Here is a 14,240-nt window from a genome sequence, read left to right as displayed (position 1 = left end):
CAGATTTTTTATTTTATCTCATTCTCTAAAGAAAAATAATAAATACATATCACTTTTACAATACTTTACATGACAATACTTTTTTTAAAAAATTATTTTTATAAATTAACTTGTAAAAATAACATTATTTTATTAAAATATTCTTATTTTATAATATATATTATAAAATATATTATATGAATATCATTATTCTTATTCAAATATCCCTATAAACTTTCACGTGTGAAAAAAATCTGTTGTGAGAAGGACCCACCAACTGCTAATTCCCTCCAAACACGTGGCATTCCGTAGCTTTTGTAATATAATAAAATCACGATCTAGCCACAAGAACACACGTCTTTCATGGTCACCATCATCGTGATACACTACTTTATCATCATCGTCATTTGTAGCATTATTTAAAAATATATATATATAAGTTAATGTTTTGAAGATTATTTAAATAAAGAAATTTTAGTACTATTTATAAACTGGTGCGTAACTATAAGTGATGTAAAAGCAGAAAGGTTTTATGTTAGTTGATAAAAGACTCTAAAATTAATCTGTCTTTGAGCAAACTTATTAATAAATTTAAAGAAAAATTATTAAAAAAACTAACAAGTACGAAAATTAATATATAGTTTTCTAATAAATTTGTAGAAATAAACTAAGAAGAGTAATGCTACGGAAACATTTATTTAAGACAAGTCACTTTTTATAGTGGATTTCCATTATTTAAAAAAAACAAAAACAAAAAGGTTGCTCGGAATATTATTTCATACGGCAATCTGCCTACATGGTTATATTTGATCCAAATCAACATTCATTTGGTACGCCTTATTTAAGTCAGTTTGAATATAAAAATAGTTTCATCTAATTTTATTTTATTATTATAATTTTTTTAAATTTTCACACATAATATAATAAATAATTTAATTTTTTTAAATATCAAAATAATAATAATATTAAAAAATAATATTTTATTCAACTTTCATCTAAAATTATCTCATTTCATATCATTTTATATTTTATAAAAAATATCTCTATATTTTATAAAAATAAATTATAAATATATAATATAAAAATAAATAATATTATAATATAGAAGGATTGAGATTCACCACGAACCATATACTTTACGTTAATAAAGGGCATGCAATTGACATTTTTGACATTCATTTTTTCTCCCCCTTCACTTTAATCACACCCCAACCCCTTTTCATATATATATATGTATCTTAATAACTGTTGCTTAACGCCACATCTCCCTCTCTCTCGCGCTCTCTCTACGCGCCTCTGAGATCCCACTCAGATTTTCTACTCTCTCTCTCTCTCGTGTACCTACTTTTCTGCGATGGATTGCGCCGGAGATAGCCACGGCACCGACGCGAGTCCAGACGCCGACAACACGGTCATGCCAGGGACCTCGTTGTCCCCAGCCGTCCACCGCGCCCTACATCTTATCCAATCTGACGACCTTGACGCCAAGGTCCAGGCCGCCCGCGAAATCCGGCGACTCACGAAGACCTCCCAGCGCTGCCGCCGACATCTGTCCCCCGCCGTGAAGCCGCTAGTCTCCATGCTCCGTGCCGACTCAACCGACTCCCGCGAGGCTGCTCTCCTCGCCCTCCTCAACCTCGCCGTCAAGGACGAGAAGTATGTGACCTCAACGTCCCCCATTCTACTTCCTTCTTTTATTGCTCTTAATTATTCGAAATAAAACCCAACGAAACGAATTTTCAACGGAATCGTTGAAATTCGTGGAGAGATTTTAAGTGGCTTTCGGTATTCTATATATATTTATATATAATTCTGAATCGTTTAAAACTAATTATATAATTTATTATTCCCCCCTCCCCATGTATAAAAAAAATAAAAATAAAAATTATATAATTTATTATCCTCGGATTCCTCAATTTCTGTGGCAGGAAAGGAGTAGTTTAGTGCAGGCCTCCAAGATTCTGCTTTTTATTTTCTCTCTTTTCCTATTTATTTTTTTATTTTTTGTCTTTTACTTTTTTGGTTCGAGACTCGAGAGGGAATAAAAAAAATATTGATTAAAGTTACGTTTGGATATGAATTCATCTCAATTTATTATTATAATTTTTTTTAATTTTAATATAAAATATAAAAAATAATTTAATTTTTAAAATTTTAAAATAATAATAATATTAAAAAATAATATTCTAATAATATTTTATCATCTCAATTCAATTTAATTTAATTTAAAAAAATTTTAGATATACACCACTTAAAAGAGATATGCTACACAAAAGTTTCACACATCTGCACACTAATTTTTAAGTGGTGTGTAGAGGTATAGAATTTCTGTGTAGCACAAATCTTCAATTTAACATCCAAACGCAGGATAAACTTCTTCAGCGATGCAACTCTAGATATGCCTTTATTTTCCATAATTTTCTCTAAGACCGACTAGCAAGCGGGAACTTTATGTTTTTATATTGACTATCTTGTTGAATTATTTGTTCCTTTATTTGGTTTGATTGCAACTTGCTAGCGGGCTCATGCTGTCGTTCGGTTTTCTCAAAGGATAAACATATGGGTAACTTATGTTATTCAAAAATTCTTCTGTTACGAGTTCGTGTTTCATTTTCGTAAAAGGAAATCGTTGAAGGAATTAGACAAGAGATGCATCAAATGAAGAAACTGTTAAGTTGGTGATAGCAATGAATTTTCGTAGTTTTGATCTTATAATTCGACATGATTTTGTATGGTTAAAAGCCCAATCAAATTGGATAGGTGGTTCTTTTATTTTTAAAAAATACTATAGACACAAAGAGATTCCACAAAGGAATCACACACATTGATGTGGCAATGCCACGTCTCTCCTTTTACTTTCTCCCCCCTTCCCCCGTTCCCGCCCCCTGCCATCTTTCCGTGCCCGCTCCCCGTGCTGGCCATGGTGGTCGGAGACCACCTCATGGTGGACAGAAGACGCCGGCTGTCCAAGCGACATTGCCAACGTGGAGCACCGATAAGGAGGTTATCGAGAGAGGGAGGTGCTGATCGGGGAGAAGGGAGAGAGAGAGAAGGGCTCCGATGGCTAGGGGAGAAGTCAACAAGGGGCTGGGTGCGGGGGTGCAGTTGGGCTGCGATGGCGGTGCTGGTAGCGGCGAGAGGGAGAAGCCGTGTGAGAAAGGTTCGATTTCGGGAGGAGGAGAGGGAGAGGGGTTACACTGTGAGGGGTTGGGTCCGGTCGAGAGGTCACCGGTGAGGGGGAACGGCCGAGTAGTGTGAGGTGCATGGCTGAAGGGGAAAAGAGGAGAGAGAGGAAAAGTGGGGAATGATGGACTAGGAAAAATAGACACGTGGCACACTGATATCAGTGTGTGGGATCCTTTTGTATCTCTAGCAGCCCTCTTTCTTTTTTCCTCCCTTTCTTTTGTCTTTTTCTTTTATCTTCACTTTGAAGTTTTCTTATTGTAACGTAGGTTTCTGTTTAGTGAGGGAGAAAACTTACACCTTTTGTGATAGTGAAGGATTCTGCCATCGTTTCTTTCTCACCCTTTTGTGAGTGTGCGAGTTACTTTTTGCTATCAAAGTGACGGTATAATTTTTTGTCTTCCTTTTCATTTTTCCTTCCTAATTGATGGCCCCTTTTTCCCAATTAAACCCGTGTGTTTCTATGGAAGGAATGATACTTTGTGGTTGGATTATTTGCTGATTTTATAGAAGTTTCTTTTATACAGACTCCATTGAGCTCTAGTTTCTTCCTTGATTGTTTTACCCATCTGTTTCAATCTGCTCTTTCTTAAATCTCATGTTGGGCGGAGAGTTGCTTAATGCACAACAGCCACTAGTGTCTTGATGGGTGTGGCTTGATTAATGAGCGTGGATGATAAAAACATATTTCTTTCACTTTGCTAGCAGATTTTATCGGCAAAACTAATTGTTTAATGGAAGCATAAAAGTTGCCCTTGTTTTATTTTGCAGGAATAAGATCAGCATTGTGGAAGCTGGTGCCTTAGAACCCATAATTAGTTTCCTCAAGTCACACGATCTAAACCTACAGGAGTATGCGACTGCATCTTTGCTTACTTTGTCTGCTTCAAGCGTCAATAAACCAGTTATTAGTGCTTCCTGTACCATTCCTCTCCTTGTAGAAATCCTTGGACATGGAAGCCCACAAGCCAAGGCTGACGCTGTAATGGCCCTTTCCAATCTCTCAACGCACCCTGATAATCTTCGCATCATTCTTGAAACAAATCCAATCCCTTCGATGGTTAATTTGCTTAAAACCTGTAAAAAATATTCAAAAACTGCCGAGAAATGCAGTGCTCTTTTAGAGTCTTTAGTTAGTTTTGACGAGGGCAGAACTGCCTTGACATCTGAAGAAGGTGGAGTGCTTGCAGTTGTTGAGGTGCTTGAAAATGGATCTCTCCAAAGTCGGGAGCATTCAGTCGGAGCATTACTGACAATGTGTCAGAGTGACCGGTGTAAATATAGGGAACCAATTCTTAGAGAAGGTGTAATACCGGGTCTTCTTGAGCTCACTGTTCAAGGAACGCCCAAATCTCAGTCCAAAGCTCAAATGCTTTTGCAGTTACTGAGAGACTCTCCATATGCAAGATCTGAGTTTCAACCTGACACCCTGGAGAATATCGTTTGCAATATTATCTCTCAGATTGATGGAGATGATCAATCTGGTAAAGCAAAAAAGATGCTAGCTGAGATGGTGCAAGTCAGCATGGAGCAGAGCTTGAGGCATTTACAGCAAAGGGCTCTGGTATGCACACCAACTGATCTGCCGATTGCTAGTTGTTCTTCCGAAGTTCCTTCGAAATGATTGTTTTTGTTTATGGCTTTGTCTTTTCCCAGATGGGGTTTGTAAAAGTAAAAAGAAATAAGGTTTAGCTGAGTGATGCCAGTCCAGGTCGTTATGGTCGCTCCGGGTGACTGGTAAATGTTAATAAACCCAAAGTTGTATCAGGTTGAAAAGCATAATTTTGTAGTTGATTGTAAAGGAACAGTTGTATTACGTTATACAGAGTAAACGTTTTCTTTCTCCGCACTGATCAAAAAGAGGTTTTTTTTTTCTCCGTTACTTGACTCTATGCTCTTGATATAATTAGGGTGAGCTTATGCAGAGTGATAGAAATCATGGTTTCTTATCTGGACCTGATCCTCCTGTCATCATGTTAGTTTACAACTTTGAAATCCTTAGGGGTTGACTCAAATGGTAAAAGTCTTGTGCTTGAGGGTATGCTCTTTCTAAGTTTAAGATTCAAATCTTCTTAGGTGTAAACAATCTCTAGGGGTCATCGGATTATGAGATTTTCTTCTTGAATTACTCAAGGTGCACTTGTAGAAAATTTTTTGTCGAGGGCTTGTGCATCCTCGAGATTAGTCGGGATGCTGTTCCTGAAAACCTAGTGCCTACTAACTTATCAAAAAAGTTTACGACTTTGAATGTCTGAGAAAGCATATTTTGATCTCATGGGATCTGGACTGAGGTTACAGTTACATGATTAGAGAAGCAAACTAAGAATTTCAAACCCCAACAAGTACATTGGAATCCCGGATGAAAGCATTCGGGTTCTAGTTTATTAAAATATTCTTTTGACTTTAGTGTCTTCTTCTGCTTCAAGATTGATGGGCGTGGAGTCGGCATCTGTCTGTTGTTTGTTGATATGATCTTTGCTTTCATAAGTGTCAAATCTCTCTTATTTCCTGGATTGAATTCCCCTTCTGTTTTCTGTATTATAGAATTATTTGAAATCTCTATCGTATGATTCCTAAATTGACAAAAGAAATAAAGTTAGGTAGGGTGACCAAACTAGACTTGTCAGATGTGGGTAATTCTTGAAGGTTGCATTCACTTGTCAATGCAGTTTAACGGTTCCTTTACTTTTTTTTCTTGTGTTTTGTTTTCAAATCCTAAGGTAGGACCGGGCCCGTGCCACTGCCATTCGGTGTGGAGTGCTTATAATTTTACCTACCCGTTGTTGAGCATCTGCATTGGTTCATCAAATTCATGTCTAAAATTGAATTAAAAGTGCATATTTTATATAAATTCAAAATCATTCAAACCATAAGTTCACGTTAGATTAGTTAAAATAATAATATAATATTATTTTTTTAATAATAATATTTTTAATTTTTTTTATATCTTACTATATTAACTATATGTTAATTAATAATTTAATTTTTACTTAAATTATTATGGAAAACGTGGGTCAGAAATTTTGGAATAAATATCATCTTTAAAGATGAAAAGTGTGTGAAAAGTGTGCTAATATTATTTTGTTGAATCTCTTTTTACTAACAACTTTGTATACATATCTTTGTAAATTAAAAGACTACTATAAAGAGATTATATAAAAATAATTTTATAAAGGATGCAGCTACTATAACCACTGGCATACTATCCAGCGTAAAAAAGTTTTTTTTTTTTCACATTTTTTAACATATTTAAATACATTTAAAAAATAAAAAAATACACTAATATATTTAAAATCACTTTCTTAATTACTAAATAAAAAAAATAACTAGCGATCAAATGAAAGTGTCAAAAGGAGTGGGCATAATAATATTTTTCTTTTATAAATTAATTAGATTTTATGTGATTCATTAGATATATTTTATAATTATAAAAATAATTTTATAATTTGATAAATCAAGATTATTTTTATATAATTTAATATTTTTACATACGGAAATCATGAAAAAGAGAAACTAACCAGGAAAGAAACAAAAGGATAAAGTAGGCAACACAAAAAAGGAAGTAGTGACCAAATTGATTTCTCAGGTACAGTTAGGATGACATAGCTGTGAACGTAGGAGCTTAATTAGCAAATTATGGAGCCCATTTTTTCCCTGATCTCATCTTTTCAAAACTTTCTTTGCTTTTAATTAGTTGTTTTGTCTGGACTCTTTCAATATTATAAAGTGAAAGCGTCAAATTGAACTATAAATATGTGTGTGTGTGTGGAAGGGATTCCAAGTGGGTAGTATTAAATGAGGGATTGTGATTGCTAGCTTAATTATAATAATGTCCACTAAAATATGTTGGAAACCTTCTTCCATAAAGGTACGAACGTCAACAAGGTGGTGCTTTAAGTTTTAACTCATTGAGCAAAACAAAATTGCACATGCATTGAATTTACCATTTTATGGTACTTAAATTAACATTCTCGGGCCAATCAAGCAAACAAGGACGTATCCTTTTAGGTAAGATAAATGAGACAATATAGTAGAAGAAGAAAGAGGGGTGTACGTAACACCAATTGGAAAAACCAAAAGGTTGGCTTTTGAAACCTTATATAAATAGAGTTTGAGGTTATGTTTGACAAGTACTCTCACTACTATTCTTTATTTTATTATTATTTTTTACCTACTTTTTTACTATTCATTATTTTTTACATACTTTTTACTATTATTTAATATTTTATTATTACTTTTTCACTACTATTCACAAACATTCTTAACACTTCTCAACATTTCTCACTACCCAAACGTACCCTGAGTTACCACTTAAATAATCAAGGTTCCATCTATCTTAAATCAATTTCATCCACCTGCCAAGTGCCCAACATGCAACTCCTAATACATTGGTATTCATGATTTTCTTTCCTATGCTATATATTGGTATTCATAATAATAATAATAAAAAATACTATATCCACAAAGGAATTATATAAAAATAATTTCACAAACTGACGTGATTTCATCTAATCCGTTAAATCTACTTTACAATAAAAGTAATTTTATAATTTGATGAACACATCAAATCACACGTCAATTTGTAAAATTATTTTTATGTAATCCCTTTGTGGCTATAATATTTCTCTAAAAAAAATTAGGTTTTTTCATATGAATTTCATATTTACTTATTTTTTTAAGTGGATTGTGCGGCGTTTGCACATTCCATGACTGCAAATATAATGAATTAATGCCATTAGGTCTCTCTATATTGTTGTGTTCTCCTTTTTTTTTTTTTTTGAATTATTTTTTATTTTTGAATTTGTTGCCATTAAACTTGGTTTTATCTGATACTGAACGTGCCCTTGGTTCTTCCTAAGCAATCTTTATCTCATATATGCAATCAAAACCTCGGCACAGAGAATGTAGTACCATGAACAAATGCAAACACGAAGCACAGAGCTCAACCTTAATTTTGCAGAATGAATGCCTTTAGATTTGCACCATGGAGGTTTTGCTTTGGTTCTTGGAAATCATTCAACCTTCAGAATGCATCCCAATTGACTAGAAATTAGACACATTTAAGACTCACCGCAAGAAAAACGAGTTTTTGTGGTCATTTAATTACGACGAAAAGACTATTTGTAACCAAAACAGATTCATTTTAGTTGTAAATAATCATTTCGCTGAAATTAACTGGCCACAAATAAATAGTTTTCTTATAGTGACTACAAATCCATATCCTTAGTCGGGATGCACTTAATTAATAAAAACAACGATAAATTATATTCATCACCATTGCTATATAACCATCATTTTTTTATTGTTTCTTGATATAACATTGAATTATTGAAAAATTATTTGTTATTTTTTACTTATCTAGACAATCATTCGATGCAAAATTTGAAAAAAAAAGGAAGAATGATGGCCTGGTAAAAGGATGATGAATAATATTCTTAAAAAATAAATACGTATAGTACTACAAGATGTTGCCTACAACATATTTGCAAATTTATAACTCGCAAGAATAATATATATATATATATATATTTATAGGACACTTATATAGAAAGGAGTTTTTGCAGTTTCACTCGATTCTTCGGTTGAGTCGACTGCTACTTAGAGGCCCATCCAAGCAATTTTCCTCTTCCATTGGAACGAAACTAACTCGCTTCTGCAAATTTAAATGATTCAAGAAATTATAGTTAATATTCCATATAATTGAGAGAGCATGGATTTGAGTTTCAAAGAAGGTACTTGTATATATCAATAGTTCAAATATAAAATATTGAAACATATATATGGCCAAGAAAAGACTCGTGTTGAGATATTGCCCAACTTTATTTTCTATTATTAGATGTAGATCAAGACATACCCCATATACTATTGACGACGCAATAATATTTAATTTGTAAATGAAGTTAAAATTTAATTTTTTTTATAAATATAATTTTATCATGTCAACAGTCATGTGAAGAGAATGCCCATTTGAATAGTGAAAATGTTTCATCTCATCTCATCATTACAAAATTTTTAAATTTCTACACAAAAATATATAATAAACAATTGATCAACTTTTTCAATTGTCAAAACAATAATATTAATATTAAAAAATTATATTCTAACAATATTTTATTTCAATTCATCTTATCTCAATTCACTATCCAAATGTCACCATGTCTTTCGCAACAGCTTGCAAGCGTGGTTTTTTTTTTCTTTATTCTAATTAGTAATCGGAACAACACTATTCCAAATAGGAAGACCTAATTCATTGAATTAAAGAAGATTTCTGTTCACATTTAAGTTAGTCAACAAAATCATGTAGATACCCGGCACCTTCCATGGCCAAGAAAGATAACCAAACAATGTTTCTGTTCAAAGGGGATTACAAAATTCCAAAGAAAATGAGCGGAAATCCAAACAGAACGAATAATCAAGAAATTAGGTCGATCTCCTGTTGAAAATGATTTATAAGAATAACAAAGAAATTAGGTTTCCTGTTGAAAATTATTTATAAATTTCTAGAATACCAAATTAAGTTTTGTGCACTCATTTTAAAAAAGATAGATATGAGATCTATGATGCATATAAGAAAATTTATTTTATATGATGAATTTCATTATTTTCTTAAGAAAATACGCAAGACTTACAAACTCTAAGGTCTAATAGTATTTTCAGAATAACTCACTACTATTTATTATTTTATTATTATTTTTCACCTATTTTTTACTATTATTTATTATTCTATCATTATTTTTTATTATCTTTTAACTATTATTGATAAAATATTTAAGAATATCTTACTAGTCAAATGCAACCTAAGGTCGTATCAAATATTATTCTTGTAGATGATATGACGTAGAAAACTATAATTGGAATAATTCTATATAATATACATTAATGTTTTTAGTCAATTCTATGCGTAACTGAAGAAGTATTCAAAGTCTTCTAATTAATCCTATTTTTTATAAATTGAAAAACAAAATAAATTTGAAATGAGCCGGTACCGAAAATCAGTCAGCTATAAAATTAATACAATTAATCCTTCTCGAAGAAATTATCGACTGACCTTTTCATAGTCAAACAATATTTTGGAAGTTTGCCCAAGTTGTCTCATCAGTCATCATTACCAAAAGTTTGTGAAAGGGTAAAACATAATTAAATATAATATATATTTATACACACAATTTGTTTTACATTTCTTTTTACAACCCATTATAAAATAGAAGGTGATTATGTGGAATTAAAAATTTAAATCAGGTGAGAAACTAAAATTTAAAATTTTTTATGAAATAATAGTACTAGCTATCACATAAAATATGCTCCAAAAAAATTGAGTCCATATAATTATTAATTAAGGATAACTTATGAGAAAATTGTCATATTTATCATGATCTTGTTAATTTTCTTCTAATTCTGAGTCTTGACGAGTATATATACATATATGACGTCATATTCTTTGTTGGTTCTAGATATATTATATCTATTTTCAATCAATGCAGCTAAACTCTTGTAAAGAAATTTGAAAGGCGTTCACATCATGACCAAATGTCAGCTTCTGTAGTTTACAATGCTATGCCTATTATATATCATGATGTGCATGTGTTATAATATTCTTCGCTAAATAAAATGGGCAGTGTCTAGAAGATAGATAGGTCTCATTGATTTTACTTTCTTACCATAAAAACAAATGTTAGACTTGGAAAATTACAAGTATTTAGAAATTTCGTTAGCTTTTTCTTTTCTTTTTAAATTTTGAGCAATGATCAGGTAATTAATTATTAATTTTAAAGAATTAAACTTATTTTTTTATCTCATATTATTATTATTATTATTATTATTATTATTATTATTATTATTATATTCAGTCACTCTGACTAGCTAATTAATATGGATTATACGTTTGAAGTAGTGTCATAAAATTAACTACTTATATAAAAAAAAAAGTCATTAAAATGCGACATGCATGCGACAACAAAAGTAGAATATATATTATCTTCTCATTCTTTTAAGCTCTAATGTATTGGGAAAAATGATCGGTATGTATGGTAGTCAAATCTTTCATTATGTCTGTGGTTATCATACCCAAATTAGCCACTCATGCGCATTCAGCTTTCTATAGAGATTTATGATACGAAAAAAATATATTCATCATCAATTTTTTATCATTCTCTCATTATCTCATGATGTGACATTAGATGATAAATTCACAAGTAAAATATAATAAATAATCTCTAATCATCTAATGTCACATCATGTAATGATAGGAAGATGATAAAAGTTAAGATGATGAATAGCATTACTCTTATGAAACATTTTTAAATTAAAAAAATGCCAGCCATATATCATAAAGAAAAATACTCTAGTTATAAAAGAGTTACACAAAAGTAATGTTACAAATTGACGTGATTTGATGTGATTCGTCAGATTATAAAATCACTTTTATTATAAAATATATCTAACAAATTAAATGAAATCACGTCATAAGATTATTTTTATGTAATTTTTTTTTTTTATAGATGCAGCAGTAATAGTACTACTCTATTTTAAATCAGGTGTTTACGTACTCTTCAAACGATGTCTATATTTATGTCGGTCCAAAAGGCCGACAGCATTTAGCATTTAATAAAAAGTAGGGGGCCTTGAACACGAGTACGTAATTATGAGTTGCTACATTATGTTAAATATCAACAACTTAATTAATCTATGTACGTGGAAATTAAAATGAAGATCATTGCGACAAATTCAACGGAAAAGTACCTTATGTGCCTTGGTCTTCTCCCCAATACTCCCTAGAGCCGGTTTCCATGGTGCTTCCCGGTGCATCAATGCGTCCTCTTTTCCCTCCGGCACATCCTCATTAATCTCTCCGGCGCGGTCCCTATAAAGATCTAAGATCTTCTCGGCCACCTCCACGCCATCTCTGCTTTCAGCCACCAATCTGGCCATTTGATCGCTTGGTAACCTTATTTTCACCTTCAAATGCCCAGAACGATCGGACACAACACTCGGCGCTCTATTAATAGAAAGATCAGAAACCGTTCTCCGAGATAGCATCAAGCACTCGAGCCGGTCCTTGGCACTCATGTGTATGCCACCTGACTGAGACCTTACAGCTCTAGGCACCTTTTCGTCAGAAGACTTGGGTAGTTGATCATCTAGTACTAGGAAGTATATTTTCTTGGGGATGAGCTGTTGCTCCGGTTCTAATGGCTTGGCTCGGATGCCATAACGCTTTACAGCCTCGGACTCCAGTAAGACGTGACCAGGGCAGTCCTTAAGAACTTCCCATGCTCGCACTGGGGTTTTGAACTTCAAGGTTTCTCCATTGATCTTCATCACCTTAGCTTTCTTTCTTCCTGATCCTATACTGTTCCCCATCTCTCTCTCTCTCTCTCTCTCTCTCTCTATATATATATATATATATATATATCAAGTTGATGAGGCTCCTAGCTAGAAAGTATGGCTCTTGCACATGATGATTCATTTCATTCGGGTTAATATAATAGGGCTAGCTAGCTTTGTTTTGGGGGTAGGGGTGGGTGAGTTTATCTTTATTAGTTGAAAGTTGAAAAGATATGTAGGCTGATGGCCTGTAATGTGGGAAACTGGGATTTTTTTGAAGATTCTTTTCTGACTTTGTTAAAACAGCAGTGGGAAAACGCATTTGAATCATGACATGAATATTGAATATATATTACCATCCATGCTGTGATTAATAATGTTTGAGCATACTAACTAAGTCGAACTTGATCTTATCACCTCTTTTCTACACCCATTTAGAAAAGCAGTGGGCTCCCATTAAGATTCTTTTCATACCTCTTTTCACATGTAAAAAGCTAGGGCCTTTTTTTTTTGGGTGGGACAAACTAACTGGTACGTGCATGTTGTGTGCAACTTTTGAAATATTAACGGATAATAATTAAAGATGTTGGAGGCTGGAGCTGGGGTTGATCGAGCTTTTGGCATGCATCAAATTATCTTATATACGCAACCTTAACCTCGTTGACAGAGGGGCGGCTCAATACAAATTGAGGGTTAAGGTAAAATTTAAATGAATTATTTGTAATTATAATATAATAAAATATAAATAATTATATAAAATATTTTCAAAATTTTAAATAAAATAACATTTTATTTAAAATCTTTAAATACAGTTTTTATGAATTTATATTTACATCAATTTAAAATGAGGCCTCAATATAAATTTTATACCTCAATTTAGGAAGATCTTAAAAAAATGATTTAAAATATAAATAATTGATCATTGTATTACGTATAAAAAAAAATCATTGTATTAAATATTAAATTTAGTATTATGGAGTCTTGCACACATTGCAAACTATAAAAATTATTTGAAATTTTATTTAATGAAATAGTTTTTATTTTATTTTTTTCAAATAAAAAAAAAAAACACCTCATTCTTATTTTTGAATCCTTACATAGGATGGGGACTTCAGACTGTTGATAACAAAGGAACTTAAGAGTTTCTTCTATTGAGGGGGATTGTTCCTCACCCATGTAGGATCAATCAATGTTATTGGACTTCCACAGCCCATCATGTCCGAGTGCAACAGACATTGAAAAGGAAATTCCACAGTCTAATTTTGGGCTGTGTCTTATATAACTGATATTCTGGTTTGGTTGGGCTCTAAGCCCTTACACTTGAATTAATGGTTCTCCACTTATGTAAGTTTGGATCTCTACATCGAGTTTTTGAGTCTTAAACAACAAAGTGTTTAATAAATATTATGAGTTTATTTTACGTGTATCTCTCTCTCTCCCAATTATGGTACACTTGCCACCAACCATGTTATGTTTACTACGAGTCCGACGTGACTTTTTTTTTTTTTTAATAAGAAAAATTTTATTTTTAAGCCTCATACACCACAAACTATTTTTTTTTATAATTTTTATAATTTTTTTTCTTACCAAATGTATGTTATATGGATGATGAGTAAAAGAATTTAATTATTTTAAGAAGAATAAAACCAAAAAAATTTTTAAAAATTGTGGTGTATGATGTATTTGGGAAAGAAAGTTTACACTTTTCGGAGAAAGTAATCCATATGCAGAAGCCCAAAAATAGAGGAAAGCCA

At 32.2% G+C, this 14,240-nt stretch overlaps 2 protein-coding genes across 2 annotated transcripts; one reads left to right on the top strand and one right to left on the bottom strand.

Moving 5' to 3' along the window:
• The first annotated feature begins 1,158 nt into the window (after nucleotides 1–1,158).
• Nucleotides 1,159–5,022, top strand: LOC109021748 (U-box domain-containing protein 4-like). Its single transcript, XM_019004459.2, has 2 exons — nucleotides 1,159–1,635; nucleotides 3,934–5,022. Exons 1-2 carry the CDS (start codon nucleotides 1,334–1,336, stop codon nucleotides 4,784–4,786), a joined length of 1,155 nt encoding a protein of 384 aa, XP_018860004.2. The 5' UTR covers nucleotides 1,159–1,333; the 3' UTR covers nucleotides 4,787–5,022.
• Nucleotides 5,023–8,571: 3,549 nt separating this feature from the next.
• LOC109011541 (uncharacterized protein At1g66480-like) lies at nucleotides 8,572–12,614 on the bottom strand. The gene is made up of 2 exons (XM_018992792.2): nucleotides 11,902–12,614; nucleotides 8,572–8,815 (listed from the first exon to the last, which is right to left on the bottom strand). Exons 1-2 carry the CDS (start codon nucleotides 12,520–12,522, stop codon nucleotides 8,729–8,731), a joined length of 708 nt encoding a protein of 235 aa, XP_018848337.1. The 5' UTR covers nucleotides 12,523–12,614; the 3' UTR covers nucleotides 8,572–8,728.
• Nucleotides 12,615–14,240: the final 1,626 nt, after the last annotated feature.

Source organism: Juglans regia, chromosome 10 (genome assembly GCF_001411555.2).
Source record: "Juglans regia cultivar Chandler chromosome 10, Walnut 2.0, whole genome shotgun sequence".
NCBI classification, from domain to species: Eukaryota; Viridiplantae; Streptophyta; class Magnoliopsida; order Fagales; family Juglandaceae; genus Juglans; species Juglans regia.
This window is presented reverse-complemented; position numbering and strand designations above follow the sequence as displayed.

What these genes read in the sequence shown, in the direction of transcription:
- LOC109021748 (XM_019004459.2), top strand. Translation starts at nt 1,334, where the DNA reads ATGGATTGCGCCGGAGATAGCCACGGCACCGACGCGAGTCCAGACGCC. An exon ending in CTCGCCGTCAAGGACGAGAA is followed by an intron (nt 1,636 to 3,933) that starts GTATGTGACCTC and finishes TTTATTTTGCAG; the next exon opens with GAATAAGATCAGCATTGTGG.
- LOC109011541 (XM_018992792.2), bottom strand. Translation starts at nt 12,522, where the DNA reads ATGGGGAACAGTATAGGATCAGGAAGAAAGAAAGCTAAGGTGATGAAG. An exon ending in AGAAGACCAAGGCACATAAG is followed by an intron (nt 8,816 to 11,901) that starts GTACTTTTCCGT and finishes TTAAATTTGCAG; the next exon opens with AAGCGAGTTAGTTTCGTTCC.